The 23,824-nt window shown below is 32.5% G+C and overlaps 3 protein-coding genes across 10 annotated transcripts; 1 reads left to right on the top strand and 2 right to left on the bottom strand.

The window, feature by feature from the left end:
- Window positions 1-463: 463 nt before the first annotated feature.
- On the top strand, window positions 464-5,582 carry LOC100782254 (protein LAZ1 homolog 1). 6 transcript variants are annotated; one of them, XM_014774967.3, is made up of 7 exons: window positions 465-969; window positions 2,883-2,958; window positions 3,054-3,413; window positions 3,649-3,705; window positions 4,302-4,410; window positions 4,694-4,878; window positions 5,150-5,582. In XM_014774967.3, the coding sequence occupies exons 3-7, from the start codon at window positions 3,198-3,200 to the stop codon at window positions 5,447-5,449; spliced, it is 867 nt and encodes a 288-aa protein (XP_014630453.1). In that variant the 5' UTR covers window positions 465-969; window positions 2,883-2,958; window positions 3,054-3,197; the 3' UTR covers window positions 5,450-5,582. The 6 variants fall into 6 exon arrangements, with proteins under 6 accessions (XP_040870994.1, XP_014630453.1, XP_014630452.1 ...); XM_014774966.3 differs by having other exon boundaries at window positions 466-632; XM_041015060.1 differs by having other exon boundaries at window positions 464-969; window positions 2,883-3,413; window positions 4,694-4,803.
- A 1,787-nt stretch (window positions 5,583-7,369) lies between these two features.
- Window positions 7,370-19,391, bottom strand: LOC100781718 (WAT1-related protein At5g40210). Of its 2 annotated transcripts, none has more exons than XM_003523348.4 (9): window positions 19,163-19,391; window positions 18,836-18,995; window positions 9,427-9,721; window positions 9,254-9,319; window positions 8,994-9,107; window positions 8,369-8,606; window positions 8,107-8,265; window positions 7,861-8,012; window positions 7,370-7,618 (listed from the first exon to the last, which is right to left on the bottom strand). In XM_003523348.4, the coding sequence occupies exons 3-9, from the start codon at window positions 9,597-9,599 to the stop codon at window positions 7,465-7,467; spliced, it is 1,056 nt and encodes a 351-aa protein (XP_003523396.1). In that variant the 5' UTR covers window positions 9,600-9,721; window positions 18,836-18,995; window positions 19,163-19,391; the 3' UTR covers window positions 7,370-7,464. The 2 variants fall into 2 exon arrangements, with proteins under 2 accessions (XP_003523396.1, XP_014630451.1); XM_014774965.3 differs by having other exon boundaries at window positions 18,836-18,934; window positions 19,163-19,371.
- A 1,342-nt stretch (window positions 19,392-20,733) lies between these two features.
- Window positions 20,734-23,634, bottom strand: LOC100500595 (putative nodulin MtN21 /EamA-like transporter family protein). 2 transcript variants are annotated; one of them, NM_001249624.2, is made up of 7 exons: window positions 23,290-23,499; window positions 23,151-23,216; window positions 22,935-23,048; window positions 22,114-22,351; window positions 21,862-22,020; window positions 21,621-21,772; window positions 20,734-21,357 (listed from the first exon to the last, which is right to left on the bottom strand). In NM_001249624.2, the coding sequence occupies exons 1-7, from the start codon at window positions 23,460-23,462 to the stop codon at window positions 21,207-21,209; spliced, it is 1,053 nt and encodes a 350-aa protein (NP_001236553.2). In that variant the 5' UTR covers window positions 23,463-23,499; the 3' UTR covers window positions 20,734-21,206. The 2 variants fall into 2 exon arrangements, with proteins under 2 accessions (NP_001236553.2, XP_025983858.1); XM_026128073.2 differs by having other exon boundaries at window positions 20,783-21,357; window positions 22,935-23,216; window positions 23,290-23,634.
- Between the last annotated feature and the right edge of the window lie 190 nt (window positions 23,635-23,824).

The raw sequence follows: 23,824 nt of genomic DNA, 5'->3' as shown, positions 1-23,824 counted from the left end.
ATTATTATAATTTTTTTATTATTGTCTCTAATTTTTAGAGGATGAAAAAATAATACATTTTCTATTATCTCTAATTTGATGAGAAATTATTATATAACGTTGAATGATTTTGTTCATGATTTTGATAAATTTTTTGAATTTTTAACTTAGATAAAAATCATAAACATAATAATATTTCTGTAATATACAATAATTTCTCTGATTTGATGTCCCAACATTTCATTAACATTCGCCCTCTTCTTCGTTTCCACATCACAAACTGACGTGGCACAATCAAGCTTTCCCATTTCACCAGCCGGTCATATTCTTAACGTCACAGCCTTCACACAGAAACCTCAAATAAGAAAAACCATTAAAATCAACGACTCCGATTGCAGCTGTGACCACAGCATTTTCTTGCTCCCGTCAAGTTAGCATCTCCCTCTCTTATCTTTTCTCACGAATTAAAAATTAAAAAGAAATCGTAATTTACGTTTTCCAACTAGTGACCGAAGCAAAATTCCGTTGTTTTTCTTTTCTTCTTCATTGCTTTTTCCGATTGCTTCTCCTTCACTTGCGTTCTATTTTTTCTGGAAAATATCCACCTCGATTTTCCCGGAAAAAAAAAAGAAAGAAGAAAATGCTGAACGCAGGTTTGAACTCTCTCCTAAATTTTCCTTCCATGGTTTCTGCAAGTCATTGCCATCGTTCCCTTGTTCCTATTGCTGCTGCGATTTCCGTTTCGGCGCATGGCGCGTTTCTTTTACTCGTATGGAGGTCTAGGGTTTTGGCCTGTTTTGCATCTCCTTTTCTCCTATCTGACAGACGATGACAAAATGTAGCGTTTCGTTAAAAAATTATCGGTGAATTGCGCCTTCGCGATTTCCGAATGGAACGTTATTTGTTTCTTTACTTGGGTTGAGAATCGATGGTTGTTGCTGAATGCCTTGTCCGCTTAATGCATTTTATCGATGAAATGTGAAAAGAAAGGTTGCTTATAGAATAGCTTTTTTATGTGTTAATCTTCGAATTTTTTTTTACCTTGCTTTGCTGAAGTATGTACTGCATCACCGCTTCATTGCTTATGCCATAAACTGCATTGCAATTATGTGTTGTTGTGAAACAAGGTTGTAATCTTCACGAAAAAAAGTATTCATCGTTTTTTTTGTTAGTGAGAAGTAGAAATATTGTTTTGAAATACTTTATTCTTTGATATTTGTCTTATTATAGTACTCTTTGAAATTGTGAATACTAATAAGTTACTGAAAACTTTGAGAAACAAGTGTGTTTGTTGTTTAACCTATATACAATACTGGACATGGTATTATATATACTTTGAAATCTCTCTGCGGTCTGCACCACTTCTGCATCTAATGGTGGTGTCGTCTTGAGTCTTTGTTTCACAGCATAGCAGCAATATTGCAATGGGATGCATTAAGATAATTTGATGTAACCATCTTGGATTAGGAGATAATTAAGAATATTATGACTACATTTTTAATGGAAAGAGTTTGCTATTTTGTCTTTCTTAACAAAAATTGTGGGATGTTTTTGTGTCCCATCTGTTATTTAGATCCCCTTCCTTCAATGTAAACTTTTAATATAAGATTGATGCTATTGGACACTCTTGGTGGACCTGCTTATGCTCTATGATCATGTCTAGCTAAGGGTAATTGATATGATGGTGGCTAGCTAATGGTTAGCACTGTACTTAGTATATTGTTATATGCTTTAAAGTTTTTTGGGTTATTTTGTGACACCAATTTCTATACCTGATAAAAAATGGCATGCTAGATGAGTTCTCTAGTGGTTGACTTTTTCTATCACCCTATTAATATGACACTTTGTATATTAGGGGTGTAAGTGGTCCGGTTGGGTTGAGTTTTGTCTATTTTTTCAACCCAATCCAATTAAACTTAATTGGGTTGGATTGGATTGAGTTTAATTGGGGTTGGTTATCGGATTGGGCCATTAAAAAAATGTCACCTCCATAAGTCTTAAGAAAAAAATTCTCAAACTCAAAAATAGTAAGAATATTTTTTTGACAAAGTAGTATGGGTATTTTAAAACTCAGTATTCATAAAAAAGTGTACTATTCATATGATAAACAGAAAAAAAAAAATAAAACATAAATATATACTCATAGTACCATTCATAAAACAATGTTATTACCTGAAAATAAACAGAAAAAGATAAACTCAAAAATAATGTATTATTTTAAGATAAACAATGTATTACCTTGATAATGAAATGTGTTTAGCTTAGGGTTTCTATATTAGTTTAATTGTATGTGGGTTGGGTTGGGTCTACAACTCCAAACCTACACCCAATCCAATTTAAATCAGGTTCATTAAACTAAAACCAATCCAATGACCCAATCCAACCCACAAAAATCTAATTGGGTTGGATTGGGTCCAATCTGTTTACACCCCACCCCTACTATATATAGTTTTTCATTTAGTTAAGAGTTTGAGAGTTATTGATATCTTGATCTGTAGAAATTGAATGATGCTTCAGATTTTGGTTTTCTGGTGCACATGCACTTGTTAGAGCTTTGTGAGTTTCTGATATTTTATTTTTCTACTTTTCTCAATCTCTATGACTTGTTCCTACAGAACCGAGATCGAAAACATTAAGAATAAGAAATAGAACCATTTGATTTGATTCGTTCTCAATAGCCACGAGATGATCATCTTAGGGTTATCTTTTTGTTGACGGATGCTCCTATTATACTCGTAGTTAGATTTATCATCATTAAATCTTCTGTCATAGTCTTACAGTGGATGTGCTTCTTACTAGTTGAGCTACCTGTACTTGCTTTGAAAGAGAATTAGGAGTTTCTTTTTTAATATATGTATATTAATATTATTTCTTATTTCTTAAGTTATTTGATTGTAATGCAGGATAATTGTCCTATCTCAATTTGGATTTTGTACATGTATCAAAAGCAAATACCATTGTCAGCTGTTGGTGGACTATGTTAGTTGCATGTTGAATTTGAAGAATTGCTTTTGTACCAGAAAGGTGGTTTTCTTGTATACTATATATCTTACATGGTACTGGTTGCCATACAGAAACGACAGAAGGAGGGAAAGTTATACAAAATTGAAGGTTTTGTGGAGTGGAGACCCTTCACATTGTCTGGAATATAGTAAAGCATAGAATTGATCAAATCAAGGGAAGACTATTTGTTACAACAAATTCTAAGTTTCTGGTGTATGGGTTTGTTGGATATTGTATGTTCTTCCATATTTCTTTTTACACTTGTTGAGGCCACTAGCAGATCAGGGATCATGTGGCCACTAAAAATAGGTGTGGAGTCTACTGGAACTATTACCTTGGCAGTCTTCAGTTCTAGTATATTTGTGCTTGTAGCTCTTGTTCTCTCAACTTATCTAATTTTTGAGCATTTAGCTGCCTATAATCAGCCCGAGGTTTTTTCCTTTGCTCCTTTTCTTTTGGATCTTATCTTTCTTCCTGCACCACTATACTTACTATTTATATAATGCCTAGCTTCTCTTTTCTTACTGCTTCTTATAACTGCACCTTTTAACTGACTTAGCTATTTTCTTTCCTTCATTACATTTTCCTTTTCTTTCATAATATTTTCTAAATGTGTGTGTATATATATATATATATATATATATATATATATTTCCTTTAATTCAGGAGCAGAAGTTTTTGATTGGTCTCATCTTAATGGTTCCTGTTTATGCCTTGGAATCGGTAAGGGATGCTAAGTAAATCCCAAATACTATGTGTTCTATCTACATAGCATCTTTGTATGGAATCTAAATAATTTTCAACTTGCAACTCTTTTAGTTTTGCTAAACTTTTGTTGATATCTCATTGGATATATTGGAACTTACCTACTGGTGCATGCTGGTTGGTTAGGTTTTCAGCTTCACTGCTATTAACTAAAGGACTAATTGTACATTTTGATGATTAAAGAATTCATGTGTGTTTGTCATGGTCAGACTATAATACTGTTTTTTCACTTCTTCATAGGTTATATGTTTCTTTTAAGTTTTTTTTTTTCTTTTTCATTTTGATAATGTTCCACTATCTAATAGTGATTTTTATGATATCTAATTGATATTGACATTGAAAATAAAACTGCCTCTTTTTTTTTATCTATATCATACTCAAAGATTTTGTTCTTGTTTAATTCATAATATAATTTCAGAAAAGCTTTGGTTTTATTTCCAGGAATGTATTAATAATGTGCCTGCTTTCTGTATATAATCCAGCCTTGGTTGTTTTTCTTTTCGGTTTCTTTTTAATCCAGTAAACTAGTAAGTTCTGATGTTTTTATGATGCAGTTTTTGTCACTATTGGATTCCAGTGCAGCATTTAACTGTGAAGTTATTCGGGACTGCTATGAGGCTTTTGCATTATATTGCTTTGAAAGATACTTGATAGCTTGCTTAGGTATGTCAAACAGATTGTGTACCTGCATGATTTTCATTGGTTGTAGTTATTATTCATGCGTATTATATTTTCCAGATATGCAAAAGGGTAATGATTGAGATATTTTAAGAGATTTTCCTCCCTTTTCTAATCTCAGCTCTAATTCAAAAATCAAAACCTATTAAATCTTTGAGGCTTGAATATTATAGCTTGTGATTAAAAGATGTCATACAACTTCACAACTTCTGAATTATGTTGAATTTGGCATGCCCTTTAATATAAAATTGTCTACGGTTGCTTGTAGGTGGTGAGGACAAAACCATTCAATTTATGGAAAGTATGAGCCTAACAGAATCCAGCACTCCTCTTCTAAAAGAAGCATATGCTTATGGAGTTGTAGAGCATCCATTTCCTGTAAATTGCTTCTTAAGAGACTGGTATCTTGGCCCTGACTTCTATCAATCTGTGAAAATTGGCATTGTACAATATGTATGTTGGATTTTGGTCAATTGTGCTTTTGTTCCACTACTCTTCTCTCTTACTGGGAAAGAATAATCAATGTCTTTCTTCTTGTTAACTAAATTCTACACATATGAAATTGGCATTGTACAATATGAAATTTACACATAATGTTCGTGATGTGGTCCTTGGAAGTGGTGAAATTGTGAGATACGAAACACTTGAACGTTTCAAACCTTTGAATTTTCTCAGTCATCTATCTGTCAAACTCATCTGTTTTGTTTGTGCTGTTTTATTTCAGATTGTTGATGACATGAAATTTACAGTTTCACATGTGGTAGAACCTGTCGAAAGGGGTATTGCAAAGATTAACAAAACCTTCCATCAGATATCAGAAAATGTGAAACGTCACGAAGACGAGCGGAGGAAAAGCACCAAGGTCAAGGATGACAGTTACCTTGTTGCCCTGCGTTCATGGAGATCAGAATTTTCTGATGTTCATGACAGACTTGGGGAAGGAAGTGTCAGTGATAGTGGTTTGCCAAGCAGAAAGAGACAACATCTGCAATCCAAAGCGTCAGCATCCAGGATGCGAAGGTAGTAGTTCATCACTTAAACAGTTGAACAAAGTATAGTTTTTGCACATACATGATAGAAAAATTCTGATAGATTTTGACGTCAAATTGTAACCCAAAAGTACATAATCTGGTTAGCATTTTAAAAACTTGTATGAATATCTTTCGTCAGTTTAGTTTTTGTCCAATGCTCCAGTTAACGAAAGAGGTACTAGCATGTACAGGGCTGATAACAATTCTCATGGGCAATATCCTGGTAATAATTTACTAAATTATTACTATTAATTAATATTATTATATTAAATAAAAATAATTAAAGAAATAAGATTTTTAAAAATAAAAAGAATAATGCAAATATTTATTTGATTTTGATAGTGAATTAATTTTAGGATAAAACTTAAATGCAATTTTTTATGTATTCTTTTTGTATCATTCATAAATCAATTTTGAGTTTCATCTTAATATAAACATTTGTTCTATAAATGATTAAGATTTATTTTGTCGATGATTAAACTCATGTGAAACTTGATTCATTCATTTTAGAGAAATCTTTTCTCTTAATCACATTTTTTATCTATAAAAATTTAAAATTTAAATTTAATTTCATTCGGATCAATGACATATTAATCATAAAATAACATAAAACAAAAATTTAAAACAAAAATTTAAAAATCGTATCTAAGTTTTCCCATTAAGTCATTAATTTTAGTTTTAGTAGCAAATGTGATAAAGACTTTGACCATTTAATAGAATTTATTAGATATTTTATTTTTATATAAAAATAAATAATAAATATTTTTTTATAATAATAATTTATTTTTAAATAAATATTCTCATTTATTTAAATAAAAAATATTTTTGTTATCTTTAATTTTTATTCGTTACATTTAAAGAAAATTATTTTTCGTTATATCCAATTTATTATTATATATATATACATAAAGAAAATTATTTTTGATTTATTTTAAGTTCTAATTTACATTGGGCTCCCCAAACAACAACAAATCATTTGAAAAATTAAAAAAAAAAAGAGAGAGAGATGGGAGGACCTGGTCTACATTACTTGATGGGCTGCTACTACTTATTCTCTTTCAATTAGACGTGTATATATCTCTATATATATAAAACCAACAAGTATAAATCATAAAAGTTCACTTTATATAAAAATAATAACAGAATATTTATAGATAATATATTAATTAAACATTTCAATAATATAATAAAGTAAAATAGTAAATCATAAATTTCACAATACTTAAATCAAGCTAATAATATATCACTACTAGATAATAATTTGTAGATGATATAATAATGATATATCATTCTTATGAAGAGCTTGATGTTATTAGAAAACAAATGTCTAATGTCATTAAATGTGAAAATTTTTTTATTCGTGAACAACACACTAAATGAAAATATGTAAAACACTAAATAGATAAAAAAAAAATTTAAAATGACTTATATTTTGATCTAATTTTTTTAACTTGCTAACTTGTTGACTCGATGCTAAATTTGAGGGTCTATCGAATTTACTTAAAGTTTATAGATACTAGAAATAAAGTTTACACATGAATTAACTCACATAGAATTAGACTCTAAATTCATAAGAATTAATGAGTTAACTAGAGAGTTTGATAAAAGTGTATGTTAGTAGTACTAAAGGCACAAGAGAAAATCAATTGTTAGATGTGTGGATTAAATCCCACCTCCTTCAAAGTTATTGATTAAGAAGTCCACCCATGACCCAACAACAGCTCTCCAAGAATCCCGAACCACGTCATGAAAGGAACAATCAGCCAACCAACTAGTCATAAATAGAAAAGGCTTACCATGCCTTGCCTTAATTATTTTTTATTGATCAAACTATAAACTGGTTGAGTGTTTCAAGCTGATTATTTTTTATTATCTTGTTAGAAAATTAGACTAAGGTTTCAAATCAACCAAACTACGACTAAATTTTTTTTATTAATTCAATCTGTTTTCAAAATATTACATGAGACATTTATATTAAAGCTAGAGAAATTAAATGATTGTTATGATTCTATTCCTCCATTCTCTTGTTCTTCAAAAGAGGGACAACGGGTGAGTATGATTCCGAGTCATCATAAACTTCACACTCTTCCTTTGCTTGCTCTTGGCTTTTCCCCCAAATAACAGCATAAAAACCAATAACCACTATGGCTGCTCCAAGCACACTGTACATAAACAAAACCATACTTACATAATTGTATTCCTTCTAAAACTAAAGTATTTTTAAGTTGCATTCACACATGCAAACAAAAGGTCCCCTTTCATAATTGTAGTCCTTAGATTAAAGTATTTTTTAAATTGCATTCATTCACACGAAAACAAAATGTTCCCATTAATAAAACCATAAGTCCATAAGTGGACACACCTCCAATTTTTCTTATGATTGAGACATGAAAGAAACGTATACCTTCCAAGATAGATAGAGTCACCAAGAAAGGCAATTCCCATGATGACCGCAAAGATGATTCCAATTGGCTTAAACATTGCAACATAGAGAGGGCCCTTCTTGCTCATGACCCATATATGAACAATACTTCGAAGGGATACACCAAAAATTGCCTACATTCAGAAGCAGATCAAGTTAATTGAAACTCAGAGCAAGAAATAGAAGACTCATGCTGATATAGGAAATAGTATCACCATTTATTCTTACTTGCAATGCAATAGCTATCAAATTCACATCAAATCCTAATCTCAAAGCTTTTGGATCCGTTACTGAAATCAGTGAAGGTGGGATAGATAGCATAGCAACTAATGTACCGCGAGTGAGCACTATCACAAGCTCTGCAGGGTAATTTCTGATTATCCATGTCTACAAACATCAAAGAAAGTAAAAGTAAAATCAAGATTTTGAGCATTTTTATTGTCTTGTTTGCAAATAAGCCAAAAGGGTGTTTGAGATTTGCATTGGTTACCTGAACTATGAACAACAATGAGAGAACAAAGCTATGACCCGCAAGCAACACTGCCCCTATTACCCAGTCAAATTGCTCAGATGAAACATGTTTTTTGGGGAACAATTTATTTGATGGATGATTGTTTATGACTGCCTGGCCTTTGTACAGAGTAATTATTAAGGCTCCAGCGATTGATACCAATGTGCCAATGGACTTGGCCCGAGTACTGTTAGTTTTCCAATCCAAAATTTCCATCCTGTAAGGATAATTACCAAAAAAGTAAGCTTGAGAATTAGTTAGAAAATTATGCAAGACTACTACTATAAGGTTGTCTTTGGTTTAGTGGATGGAAATAGAGAGAATAAAAATAAAAGATAATTTTTTTAAATTAAATTTGAATGTAAAAGGTGTAAGTCCCACATGGGTCTCACAAAATTTCTCTTCTCCCTCCCTAAACCAAACAGAGCCTAAGTCTATAAGGTATTCCAAATTAATATCTTTGGAAATTGGTTGCACTTATCACTGGAATAATTAGCAAGGGTTCATTGCTGAGATCTTAAGTTTCTTAAGTCACATGCTCTTTGATATGTTTCAGTGCCTTCAAGAGAAAACAGAAGTTACAAATGAGAGCAGTAATAAAAACCTGAAGACGATGGCAAGTATGAAGGTAAAAGCAGGGATTAAATCAGACATTGCAGTGGCCAAAGTGGGAGAGCCGTAACCTATTCCAAAAAACCTGAGCATCTGAACACTGCAACTGCAAGACACAAAAGTACCAAAAAATATAAAAGGACAGCAAAAAAAAAAAGGAGTAAAAGAAAACCAAATCCACAAGAGATTAGAAAAGTTAAACTAAAATTGTAATTGATTATAGTTTATACAGTAGCTGAAATAAATACTTACCTTAAGAAGCCATTAATAAATAATTGGCCAACTATGAAATATGTGAGTGGAGGAAGAGCTCTTTTCCTGCCAAGTCAAAACGATAAGAAAGAAGAGAGATAAGAGGGCAATGAAATATGTCTAGAATTCATTACTATAAAGTGCTAAGGAAAAAGAAGTCTTGATGGAGATACCTATAAAAGATAAAAGTTATGGGAAGAAGGAGGCAAGTTGCGAAGGCATTGGAGTACATGACAAACACAAAGTCATTCATGCCCTTCTTCATGGCTGCTTTGCTTACAGTGTAGACAATCACGTCAAAGAACTCTATTGACAACAGGATTGCAACCACGCCCAGTTCCTTCATTGTGTTTGGCGATGAAGGAATTTCTCGTGCAGAAGAAGTTGCTTAGTACTTCTCATCCATCCGTTTTCAGTATGAGTTTGGAGTAGAAAAAGGGTGTGCTTTTCTAGTTGCTAGTCTACACTCTACAAGTAGAGATGAATGAAAATGACTCAAAGTATGGAGCTATGGGAACTGAAAATATTTCTATTATTAAATAATGAATAAGGACTTAAATATATTTTTAATTCTTTTAAAGTTATAAAATTTTAAAGTTAGTTACTATTTCTTGAATAGTTAAAATCTTGGATCTTTATTATTATATGACACTGTTCATGTGTTTAACAAATGTTCAAATGGTTATTTTATTAGTTTTTGTGGTACAATATCAACATATGATATTTTAAAAAAATATAAATAAATAAAATAAGTGTTATCTATCCATTCTGAAAGCCATAAATCCATTTTTAGTCGATATAATTTTATGATTATGATTGTATAGTTTTATACTCCCTTAAAAAATTCATTGCACGTTTGATAATGTTTTTAAAATTTAACGCTTTTGATTCATTATGAGTGTATGATTAATTTTTTTTAACATGAATTTCTAACGTGACATGTTAGTGATGATAGTCTAATACATATTCTGACATGATATTATTAGTGTATTGAAATTATAAGTTAGTATTTTTTTTAATTTATGTACAACAAACTATTAATGTCATATTTAGGTGTTTGTCATGTTATCATTATAAAAATCAATGACACACTAACGTTGAATTAAAAAACATGAGGATCTAAATGTGGGAAACTTTTTTTGAAGAACCATAATTATATGATATAGAGGTGACGAGTGATTTTAAGTCATTTTAAAATAAACTTTAAGAAAGAAAGATTTTAGATTTTAAAAGGATGAAAATCAAAGAAAATACTTTATGGAAACTACAATTGAAATTCAATTATCTAATAGAGACTAAAAACAATAATTTTAGATTTTAGAGAAAAATAATTATAGAAACTAATACCAAAACATGCTTATTTTATAAAATTTAAAAACATATTTAAAAAATGCGTTCGTTAGGTAGGCTGTGTCAGAGTAGTTTAGTTCGTAATATGTGAAATCAACAGACACACGTACACAAAATGAGGTTGCATTATTCAGTTGGTTGCACACAAATTTTCTACAATAATAGTTTTAAAATAAAGTAACAAATCACCCTGGCCAGCATTTATTGAGGAAACTGCCTAATGGTGTGGAGTGTCGGCAGAAATCTGTGTCTTTTCTCTAGAATCCACCAGAGACAAATGACATTTCTGAATCCAAGAGCATGAGTACAAGAAAACGAAGGTGGAGAGATAGGAAAAAATAACGTTTGAAAGCAAAGAAAAAGAAAGACGAAGAAGACATCGAAAATTTAAATATTGATCTAGTAAAAAAAAACCCTTATCATGGAGATAGAATTGTAGTAGCTGAAAGGAAGTGTGTATTGATTTCACTTTATCAACTTATTTAGGTTTAGATTCATATTGGATCACCCAAACTCGTGTTAAAATATTACTTATAACGTGATTTTAAATAATTGTTTACATGTTTAGTTTTATATTATAGATAAAAAAAAATTCATTTTGGCTTCTCAAATAAATAAAAAATCTAGATTCTGTAACAAGGACAGAAATTTTCAGTTTGTAGACATGTGTTTGAGATGACTTCCAAGTGTTTGTTTGCTGTATTCTCATATCACATATCCAAGTGAACCGACAAGAGTAGAGTGTATGGTAGAATGTGTGTTGATGAGACCAACACGAGGGTGGGAATGCACACGTTATCCTGACGATTTGGAAAACAAAATCTCATCAACACTTTATATAATTTCTTTAAAGAAAAATTAAGGCAACTAAGTTTTTATAAATACATATTTCTTTTAAAAGCAAAAAAGCAACGTTTTATTAAAGGAGAAATACTCAAGTACTAGTTGTGTCCAAGTCTATAATTTTTTTAATCTGTAAAAATTAAAGATAATATCACAGATATATAATAATTCAGAATGATGTGTAAGCATATATAAATACATAAATTATTATCAAATTATTTCTACATCCAAAATATTGTATCTCTCATTCTTTCTAAATATTATATATATATATATATATATATATTTATTTATTTATTTATTTATTTTTTATGTATGTATGTATATTTAGAAGCAAATTTATACATATTTATCTATAATTTTAAAAGTTTGAACAATATTAATTTCCTATTCATATTGGATGTTCAGTATCTCTCATTCTTTCTTATATATATACTAATCATTCCTTCTATTCATGTCCCTGGTGATCAATATCTAGCTCTTCCAGGGAAGAAATTCAGAGGAAACAAGAACATTGAAACTTGTGGTATCATTTCCAGAAGAATTTATTCCCCCATTCTCTTGTTCTGTAAAAGAGGGACCTCATTATCGTATGATTCGGAGCTGTAGACTGCACAGTCCTCCTCCACCTTCTCTTGACTTTTCCCCCAAATAACATCATAAAAGCCAATAACTACTATGGCTGCTCCGATGACACTGTACATAAAATAAGTTAAGACCCTTGTAATTATATTCCTTCTTGGACCCACAAGATATGTTTTAAATTGAACATGTTAACAAAAGAGAAATTTTATTCCTACTTATGGTTTTTTTTAGAACTTTTTATACAACTAAAGTACACATGCAAGTACACATGCGAGGAGAAAAGAAAGAAGTATGTTAGATATTAATTAGAAAAATAATAATAACAAGTTTTATGAGCCTTAAATTGTGGAAGATGAAAGTTGTAAGGTTGTGAGTTACAAAGTCTTGAATAAGCAATTATGTGAGCATTTAGTATTATTGAATAAGTAAATTATGTGAGTGGTCACTCTATTTTAGTATAAATAGGGGATCATACTCTTGTATTTGGTGTGGCAAATGAAATAAAATCTTCTTCTTCTTCCAACAAAGTGGCATTAGAGCTTGAGTTCTAGAGTGTTGAGAGAGAAACACTTTGTGAGTTGAGAGAGAAATACTTTGTGAGTTGAGAGATGGCAAGCAATGGCTTGAGTATGTTTCAATTCCCTCGTCTTACCAAAGAGAATTATGATAATTGGTGTCGTCGCATGAAAGCCTTGTTAGGTTCTCAAGATGCATGGGAGATTGTAGAGAAAGGTTATGCCCAACCTCAAAATGAGGCTATTTTGTCACCAAATGAGAAGGAGACTTTGTTGAAGTCGAAGAAGAAGGATCAACAAGCACTTACTTTCATCCATCAAGATTTGGATGAAGCTATGTTCGAGTTGGTGTCAAATGCAACCACATCCAAAGAAACATGGGAGATTTTGAAAACCTCCCTTGAAGGTGTTGATAAGGTAAAAAAGGTGCGCCTACAAACTCTACGTAGAGAGTTTGAATCATTGCATATGAAGGAATCTGAATCTATCTCAGATTTTGGCAACAAGGTGTTGGCTATTGTGAACCAAATGAAGCGTTATGGAGAAAATATGGAAGATGTTCGTGTGGTAGAAAAGATCCTTCGCTCCTTAATCGCTAAATTTGATTATGTGGTTTGTGCTATTGAAGAGTCTAAGGATTTAGACTCAATGACCGTAGACCAATTGATGGGTTCTCTTCAAGCCTATGAAGAAAGGTTCAATAGAAGACATGATGAGCCATTGGAGCAAGTCCTCAAAGCCAAAGCTTCTTTGAAAGAAAATGGAGGAGAAAGTAGTCAAAAAGCACGTGGACGTGGTCGTGGACGTGGTCATGGCCAAGGAAGAGGAGGAAGAGGAGATCGTGATAATTTTGACAATAATGAATGGAGGAGCCATCAATCCACTAGAAGTCGTGGAAGAGGAAGAGGAAGAGGTAGAAACAATTATGAAAAAGCATATGAAAGGAGGTATGATAAATCTAATGTTGAATGTTTTAATTGTCATAAATATGGCCATTACTCTTGGGAGTGTAGAAAAAATGTTGAAGAGAAGGTCAATCTTGTTGATGATAAAGAAGAAGTTGAAGAGTCAACACTACTACTATCACTTAATAATGGTGAGAAGGAAGACAAATGCTTATGGTATCTTGACAATGGAGCAAGCAATCACATGTGTGGATGCAAAGAGAAATTTGTGGAACTTGATGAGAAGGTGAAAGGAAATGTTTCTTTTGGAGATTCTTCCAAGGTGCAAATCCAAGGAAAAGGTACCATTTTAATTTCTTTAAAAGATGGTGCTCACAAATTAATCACGGATGTTTACTATGTTCCTAAACTAAAAAGCAATATTTTGAGTTTGGGACAACTTGTTGAAAAGGGGTATGAAATTCATATGAAAGATTGTTGTTTATGGCTTCGAGATAAAAATTCTAATTTGATTGCCAAGGTGTTTATGTCAAGAAATAGAATGTTCACTTTGAACATTAAAACCAATGAAGCAAAATGTTTGAAGGCTAGCATAAAAGATGAATCATGGTGTTGGCATATGAGATTTGGGCACTTGAATTTTGGAGCACTAAAATCCTTAGGAGAGGAGAAGATGGTGAAAGGGATGCCTCAAATCAACCATCCTAATCAATTGTGTGAAGCATGTCTCCTTGGAAAGCATGCAAGAAGGAGTTTTCCAAAAGAAGCTAATTCAAGAGCAAAGGAGCCTTTCCAACTTGTTTACACCGATGTGTGTGGCCCAATCAATCCTCCTTCATGTGGTAACAATAAATATTTCTTGCTTTTTATTGATGATTATAGTAGAAAAACTTGGGTTTATTTTCTAGAGCAAAAATCTGAGGCATTTGTAGCTTTTAAAAATTTTAAAGCTCTTGTGGAAAAGGAGAGTGGTTATGTAATCAAAGCTCTAAGATCCGATAGAGGTGGCGAATTCACATCAAAAGAATTTAATGAATTTTGTGAAAAATATGGGATTCGTCGCCTTCTAACGGTTCCTAGATCTCCACAACAAAATGGGGTAGCGGAGAGAAAAAATAGAACTATTCTTAATATGACTAGATGTATGTTGAAGGCTAAAAATATGCCAAAGGAATTTTGGGCCGAAGCTGTTGCATGTGCCGTTTATTTGTCCAATCGCTCCCCAACAAAGAATGTCAAAGATCAAACACCACAAGAAGCATGGAGTGGAGTGAAGCCAAGAGTTGATCACTTGAGAGTATTTGGGAGCATTGCATATGCTCATGTACCCGACCAAGGAAGATTCAAGCTTGATGATCGGAGTGAGAAACATGTGTTCATTGGCTATGATGCAAGCTCAAAAGGCTACAAATTGTACAATCCAAACAATGGAAAGACAATTGTGAGCCGAGATGTCGAGTTCTATGAAGAAGGCACATGGAATTGGGAGGAGAAAGAAGACACTTATGATTTTTTTCCCGTACTTTGAAGAAATAGATGAAGAAGCCTTGACTCCAAATGATTCAACTCCAGCACTTTCACCAACTCCTTCAACCAATGAAGCCTCATCATCTTCCGAAGGGAGTTCAAGTGAAAGGCCAAGAAGAATGAGAAATATTCAAGAATTATATGATGAAACTGAAGTTATAAATGATTTGTTTTGTCTTTTTGTTGACAGTGAACCCTTAAACTTTGATGAAGCAATGAAAGACAAAAGGTGGAGACAAGCCATGGAAGAAGAAATCAAAGCCATTGAGAAGAACAACACTTGGGAGTTATCAAGCCTTCCCAAAGGTCATGAAGCAATTGGAGTCAAATGGGTGTTCAAAATCAAGAAGAATGCAAAAGGAGAGGTTGAGAGACACAAAGCAAGACTTGTAGCTAAAGGTTATAAGCAACAATATGGAGTTGATTATGATGAAGTGTTTGCACCGGTTGCCCGCATGGAAACCATTTGTCTTCTTATTTCCTTGGCAGCTCAAATGAAGTGGAGAATTTTTCAGCTTGATGTAAAATCGGCATTTCTAAATGGCTATCTTGAAGAAGATGTCTATGTTGAACAACCAATGGGTTTTGTCATCGAAGGTCAAGAAGGAAAAGTCTTGAAATTGAACAAGGCGTTGTATGGTCTAAAGCAAGCACCGAGGGCATGGAATACTAGCATTGACAAGTACTTCCAAGACAATGGGTTTGTTCGTTGTCAAAATGAGTATGCTCTTTATGTTAAAACTTTTAATAATGGTGATGTCTTATTTATTTGTCTTTATGTGGATGACCTTATCTTTACCGGCAATAACCCAAATTTGTTTGAAGACTTCAAGGAGTCCATGTCTCGTGAATTTGATATGACAGATATGGGACTCATGTCATATTACTTGGGAATGGAAGTGAAGCAAACGGAGAATGGTATCTTTGTCTCACAAGAAAGGTACACAAAAGAAGTGTTGAAGAAATTTAATATGCTTGATTGCAATCCCGTGAACACACCTATGGAAGGTGGCTTGAAGTTATCAAAGTTTGATGAAGGAGAGAAGGTAGACTCCACGATCTTCAAGAGTCTTGTGGGGAGTTTAAGGTATCTAACCAATACAAGGCCCGATATTCTATATGCGGTGGGAGTTGTGTGTCGCTTTATGGAGGCTCCTACCTCTCCTCATCTAAAAGCCGCAAAAAGAATTCTTCGTTACTTGAAAGGTACAATTGATTTTGGATTGTTTTATTCTCCCTCCAATAACTATAAGCTTGTGGGATTTTGTGATAGTGATTTTGCCGGAGATGTTGATGATAGAAAAAGTACTACCGGATTTGTATTTTTTATGGGTGATTGTGTTTTTACATGGAGTTCTAAGAAGCAAGGCATTGTGACACTTTCTACTTGTGAAGCCGAGTATGTAGCTGCAACTTCTTGCACATGTCATGCCATTTGGCTAAGAAGATTGTTGAAGGAACTTCAGTTGTTGCAAAAGGAAAGCACAAAGATCTATGTTGATAATAGATCTGCACAAGAGCTTGCCAAGAATCCGGTGTTCCATGAACGAAGTAAGCATATAGATACAAGGTATCATTTCATTAGAGAGTGCATTGCCAAGAAAGAAGTAGAATTGACTCATGTGAAAACTCAAGATCAAGTTGCGGATATTTTCACCAAGCCTCTCAAATTTGAAGATTTTCGAAGATTGCGAGCAAGACTTGGTGTGCAAAAGAATTTTCCAATTAAGGGAGGATGTTAGATATTAATTAGAAAAATAATAATAACAAGTTTTATGAGCCTTAAATTGTGGAAGATGAAAGTTGTAAGGTTGTGAGTTACAAAGTCTTGAATAAGCAATTATGTGAGCATTTAGTATTATTGAATAAGTAAATTATGTGAGTGGTCACTCTATTTTAGTATAAATAGGGGATCATATTCTTGTATTTGGTGTGGCAAATGAAATAAAATCTTCTTCTTCTTCCAACAAAGTATAAAATAAGATGAAAAATGTGATATAGAGTGACAGAAAGAGAAAAATGGATCTTAACAAAATATTGTAGAAATATGTAAGAAGAAAATAACTCTTAACAAAATTAAGTTCAATCAACTAAGAAAACATTGATTTTTACCTTCCAATAGAGAGAGTCCCTGTTATGAAGGAGAGCATTTAGATAATTGTATTTAACCAATTCTGTTATAGGATTGTTGAGTTGGCTTTGTAATATTGGCTAGCTTAGAATATCCTGTCTGCCAATTGCATGTGATTTCTCTCTTCTGTTATTTTGTTATCTTTTGGATATTTGTCTCTATATGACAGTATTTTATATGTTGTCTATATAAGCACCTATGTACTAAGTAAAAGAGGCATTAAAGAAAATAATACAAGTTCCTTTTACTTTTCTCTCCTAGGAAGCCCCTAGTCCTGAAATTCTAAGATGATCATCTACGTTCGTAACAGTCCCCAAGAAAAGTAAACCCCAAAGCATAAGACAAAAATTGCCTGCATTCAGAAGAAGATCATGTTAATTTTCCAAGTCACAAGAAGAAGAATTATGTTGACATAGGAAATAGTATATGTCTTTTCTTAGTGAACATCCAATAGCTATCAACTCCATATTAAATCCCAGTCTCAAAAGCTTTTAGATCCTTTACGGAAACCAGTGCAACAGGAACAGATAGTATAGAGATTAATGTAATGCGAATTAGTACCCCCACCAACTCTGCAGGGTATTCTCTCACTATCCGTATCTAGAAATACGAAAGAAGACTAAGTAAAATCAATATGCTGAGCCATGTTTGTCGTTGGAAATAAGCCAAAAGGTGTTTCAGATTTGCATTGATTACCGCAAGTATGTAGCTTATTGTGAGAAAACAACTATGAGCTGCAAGCAACAGTGCTCCAAATGCCCAGTCAAATTGCATCGATGAGACAAGTTTTTGAGGAAACAATTTAAAAGGTGGATTATTATTTATGACTGCCTGGCCTTTGTACAGAGACATTATCAAGGTCCCAGCGATTGTTACCAATGTGCCAATGGACTTGGCCCGAGTGCTACTAGCTTTCCAATCTAATTTTTCCATCATGTAGGGTCAATTACCCTAATAAGTCTAAGGATTATCCAAGAAAATTATGGCAAACCCACATCAGCTATTCCAAACTAATATTTCTAAAAAATTCAAGCATTTTCGAATTGGGATAAGGTTCTTTAAAGTAACTCAATTTAGAGGATACAGTAGTCGTTAATAAATAAATAATTAATTAATTAACATTACCTGTACATGCATAATAAATTGAGTTTTGCATATATACTAACATAGAGAGTTATTACATATGTACTAGCATATAGAGTTATTACAATATTATGCGATTATAAAATATGATATAAGATAAGTTTATTGATTATTACACCAATTAGCTTAAAAGTTATACCTATCGGTTATTTTTAATTGGTTGGCGGTATAATTTTATTGATTATTACACCAATTAGCTTATATAAGTTTATTGATTATTACACCAATAAGCTTAAAAGTTATACCTAACGGTTATTTTTAATTGGTTGGCGGTGTAATTTTTTTTTTTAAGATGCATAAGAATTAAACTCTAATAAATTATGGATATGATAAAATATCAACAGATGATTTTCTTGAGATATATCGAGATGATCTATTTTACTCTAAGCTACTTTAGAAGAGTCAATCCAAATGGAATTCTCATTAGTAAGAGTTCATTCTGATGCTGAGATGGGACAATCTCAAGTTTCATAAGTGGTGGTGCACTTAATTAAAATTTGTTAAGAGAGCACTATCTCAAGTTTGTGAACCTTATGTGAAGCAGGAAAGAACAGAAGTTAGAAAGTAGTGAAGTAAGAAGAACCTGAAGATGATGGCAAGTATGAAGGTAAAAGGCCGGCACCAAATCAGAGATTGCTGAGCTGAAACTATGCCAAAAAACTTGAGCGACTGATTACTGCAACTGCAAGAAGCAAGACACAGGAAAAAGGGTGTTATAGGAGAGTGGCGGAAGTGTTATTTTCCTGCACAAAGCAAAATTAGAAAAAAGAATTCAACAACCACAAAAGTTGATAATTATATTGAATTGATTAAAATAAGGGTTATGAATTGATAGTTGATATCTATAAAAGATTAAGGCTAAGAGGAAGAGGAAGCAGGCTCCCAAGGCATTCATGGTTGCTTTGCTTACAGTGTTGACGATCACGCCCAGTTCCTTCATTGTGATTTGAATATGATGTTTTGCTTTGCTTTGGGACAGAGGAGTTTCCAGTGAACACAGTTAGCTACACGCAAGAAGATGCTTGGTGATAAAACAACAGCTTTTTCTATGACTTTATTTAGAGTCAAGTTGAGAGTGGATTAGGATCTGTTTCTGTATGGGACAATATTAGTGAAAATGACTCAAGTTGAGCAATTTTCGCACATTAGCGAGCACGGGGGGAAAGTTAGCAGGTTTATCTCCTCTTAAAAAAATATTAATAATTAACCTTTATTGATAAAAAAAAAAACTTTTAAAATATCTATAAAATGATAGAAAAAAATTGTTAACATCCCAATATTAATTAACCTTGAGAGAGAAAAGAAGTAAATATAAAATAAAAATAATATGATTTGATAGGAGAAAAAAAAGAAAATCAAATAGATGTGTTTTGTGCCTTTTGCAATAATTTCAAGCCTCGGAAGAAATCAACCAAAAGGTACAACATGACCCAATCATATATGACATTTTAAAAATCATCAGCAACGTTTTTATTAGAATATTTTTTAAAAATAAATTTAATGCATTTATATTTTGTAAATAGGAATAAGCTGGTTTGTAAAAAAAAGATATTATAAATATTCCTAAAAAAGCTAGAATCGCTAAAAAGTTGTGTTTATAAAAAATTCATATAAATTCACAATTTTTTTAATTTTTACTTAATAGGTGTATAAATTTTTTATTTCTATTCCATCAATCAAATTAAAAACTCATTTCTATATCAATCACAAAAATTAATTATATTCCTCTAAAATGTTAACCAATTCCAAAAAAAAACATAAATTTGTATTAAATTTGAACTAGTAATTAATCCCAATGAAATATTAAAAAGAATCAAATAAGCAAAAAAATCTCAAATATTTTTTATCATGAGACATATAATTGTCATTATTTACCAGACTGACATTAGTAGTAATTAATATTGACATAATAATAGAAGTATCTTTAAGTTGACGGACTTGCCTAGGATCCTCTTCCTCTTCTGTCCAACTCTCTGTGGCCTCCTTATGCTTTTTCTAGCACCTAATTAATGATACTTATGCAAGTGTTTGAGTGCCAATTAAAAATAACTGCTGATATTCTAACTAATGTAATTAAAGTTGCCTACGTGTGGATCCAACTTAAATAACCAGTAATATTATTTGCAAATAGTATTTCATATTGCAAGAATGAGGTGAGAATATATTAAATTTTGTTTCGTAGCAGATTATGTAAATGAAATCTATCTCATAGATTGGTTAGGTCAATATTGTTATTTTCCAATGCTTTTGATTCTGATTTAACATTTTTTTTATATTCCGATTTAACATTGGAAGGGTAAAATATAGGGTTCAAAGTTTTGAGGTTCAATTGGAGTGTGTGTTTCTTATGATTTTGTTATACTAAATTGAAAGTTTTATATTAACATTAACACAAATCTGAATAAGTAAAGAGAAGAGGTGAAATTTTTCATTATCAATAAACCCCACACACCCATATGCATTTTAATTCCTTTAAAATGAATAAACATAAAATAACTACAATAATTGATAACAAAAACAACACTTCACATACATAACAAATTATGCATTGTTGTAGATTCTCTTGTTAAGAACTAAAATTAATTATTTCACAGCACATTCCATAATATTGGTAGACGATCTATACAACAACTGGAGGTGAAATCCGAAAGTCCACAAGAACCAAATAAAGAAGGAAAGGTCAAACTGATTGATATTTGTGTGCATTCAACTCAGCAATGGCAGAAAATTGTAATCCGCTCTGACCCTTCTCGGTGGATGTAGGGAATAAGTGGCACCCAAAAAATCAATATCTTGTGCAAATTATGCAATCTTTCTATTCATGTCCTCGGTGACCAATATCTATTTCTTGCAGGCCCAGGGAAACAGATTTAGAGGAAACAAGAATATTGAAATTTTTCTGCCATCGTTCTTTGCTTACAAGCAGAAAGTATATAAATCATTTCCTGAAGATTTTATTCCCCCGTTCTCTTGTTCTGTAAAAGAGGGACCTCATTATCATATGACTCAGAGCTGCAGACTGTACAATCTTCCTCCACCTTCTCTTGACTTTTCCCCCAAATAACAGCATAAAAACCAACAACTATTATGGCAGCTCCGATCACACTGTACATAAAGTTGGACCCTTGTAATTAGACCCGAAACAAATGTTTTAAATTGAACATGTTAACATAAGAGAAATTATATTCCTACCTACGGTTTTTACAACTTCTTATACAACTAATAAGGTAGACATAAATGGAGAAAAGAAAGAAGTATAAAATAAGCTGAAAAGTGTGATATAGAGTGACAGAAGAAAATGGATTTTAACAAAATAATGTGAAGTATGTAAGAAGAAAATAACTCTCTAACAAAACACTGAGTTATACCTTCCAATATAAAGAGAGTCCCCAAGAAAAGTAACCCCCAAGATGACTGCGAAGACAATTTCGAGTGGCTTAAACATTGCAACATAGACAGGGCCCCTCTTCCCCATGATCCATATATGGATAACACCTCGAAAGGATAAGACAAAAATTGCCTGCATTCAGAAGAAGATCATGTTAACTTTCCAAGTCAGAAGAAGAAGAATTATGTTGACATAGGAAATAGTATCATGTCTATTCTTACTGAACATCCAATAGCTATAAGCTCCATATTAAACCCCAGTCTCAAAGCTTTTAGATCCTTTACTGAAATCAGTGCAGCAGGAACAGATAGTATAGATGTTAATGCAATGCGACTGAGTACCACCACCAGTTCTGCAGGGTATTCTCTCACTATCCGTGTCTAGAAATAATAAAGTAAAAGAAAAATCAATATTTGGAGCCATGCTTGTTGTTGCACATAAGCCAAAAAGTGTTTCAGATTTGCATTGATTACCAGAAGAATGTAGTTTATTGAGAGAAAACAGCTATGAGCTGCAAGCAACAGTGCCCCAAATACCCAGTCAAATTGCATGGATGAGACAAGTTTTTGAGGGAACAATTTAAAAGGTGGATTATTATTTATGATGACTTGGCCTTTGTACAAAGACAATAACAATGCCCCAGCGATCGATACCACTGTGCCAATGGACTTGGCCAGAGTGCTATTAGCTTTCCAATCTAATTTTTCCATCCTGTAGGGTCAATTACCAAAATAAGTTTCAGGATTAACCAAGAAAATTATGGCAAACCCACAAAACCTATTCCAAACTAATATTTCTGAAAAATCCTAGCTTTTACGAATTGGATTAGGTTCCTCTAAAGTAACTAACTCAATTTCGAGGATGAAAGTAAGTAATTTCGGTTTAAGTCGATATTACCTGCACAGACAGCACAGTTATGCACTGACACTCTAAAGATCTTTTGCACTATTATATAATCACAAAATGTCACATATAATAACCTGATTTTTAATTGGCCGATATTCTAGAAATTTTTACAATAACTACATATAGAAATTAAACTCTAATAAATTATGGACTGTTAAATTATCAACGGATGATTTGTTTTATGTATTTATTTTATTCTTACTTTTAGAAGAGTCAAATCCGAACGGAATTATCATTGTAAGATTTCATTTCTAATGTTGAGATGGGTCAATCTCAAGTTTCACAAGTCATGGCGCCCTTGATTAAAATTTGTTAAGAATACTATCTCAAGTTATGTGTGGCAGGAAAGAACAAAAGTTACAAATAAAAGTAGTAAAGTTTGAAGAACCTGAAGATGACGGCAAGTATGAAGGTAAAGGCGGGCACCAAATCGGACAGTGCTGAGGCCAAAGTTGGAGAGCTGTAACCTATGCCGAAAAACTTGATCGACTGATTAATGCAACTGCAAGAGGCAAGACAAAGGGAAAAAAAGGGAACACGAAGTACCATAAATTCCTTCATGAAACTCAAATTGTAATTGTAACTAAGTGAAGTAAATAAGTACCTGAGCATGCCAACAACAAGGAATAGGCCAAGGGTGTTACAGGAGAGTGGCGGAAGTGTTCTTTTCCTGCAAAAAGCAAAATTAGAAAAAAGAAGCCAACAACACATAAGTTGATAATATGGGTTATATGTAATGATACCTATAAAAGAATAAGGCTAAGAGAAGGAGGAGGCATGCAGCGAAGGCATTGGAGTACATGATGAATACAAAGTCATTCATGCCCTTCTTCATGGCTGCTTTGCTTAGAGTGTTGACGATCACGTCCAACAACTCTGCCATCAGCATCATTGAAACCAAGCCCAGTTCCTTCATCGTCCTGTTTGGGGACAGAGGAGTTTCCAGTCCACACAATTCTGAATCGGATAATATAATTATTATAAATAAATGTTTTTTTTTTTTAACTTTGTGTTAGACTTGCATTGCTCAACTGTTGCTAGTAGTGTTAGAGTCGAAGCCGATGCTACTTAATGGATGTTAAAACACGCGTTTCTTGTAATGTAAACACAACTTACAATCAAGACTAATAAATAAACGATGACATGAAAAATAAATTTATAGAAGCAAACAGGTCATACATTAAGGGGAGTCGTAGTCTATACCTGTACTGTACACACCCCCTTGTCTAATAGTAGGATTTAATTTGTTTTACTAACAAAGTTATATTTTCTAAATCC

The sequence above is a fragment of the Glycine max genome, chromosome 4 (genome assembly GCF_000004515.6).
Source record: "Glycine max cultivar Williams 82 chromosome 4, Glycine_max_v4.0, whole genome shotgun sequence".
In the NCBI taxonomy this organism is placed as follows: domain Eukaryota; kingdom Viridiplantae; phylum Streptophyta; class Magnoliopsida; order Fabales; family Fabaceae; genus Glycine; species Glycine max.
Note: the sequence above shows the minus strand (reverse complement) of the source record. Positions and strands in the feature narration are given on the sequence as shown.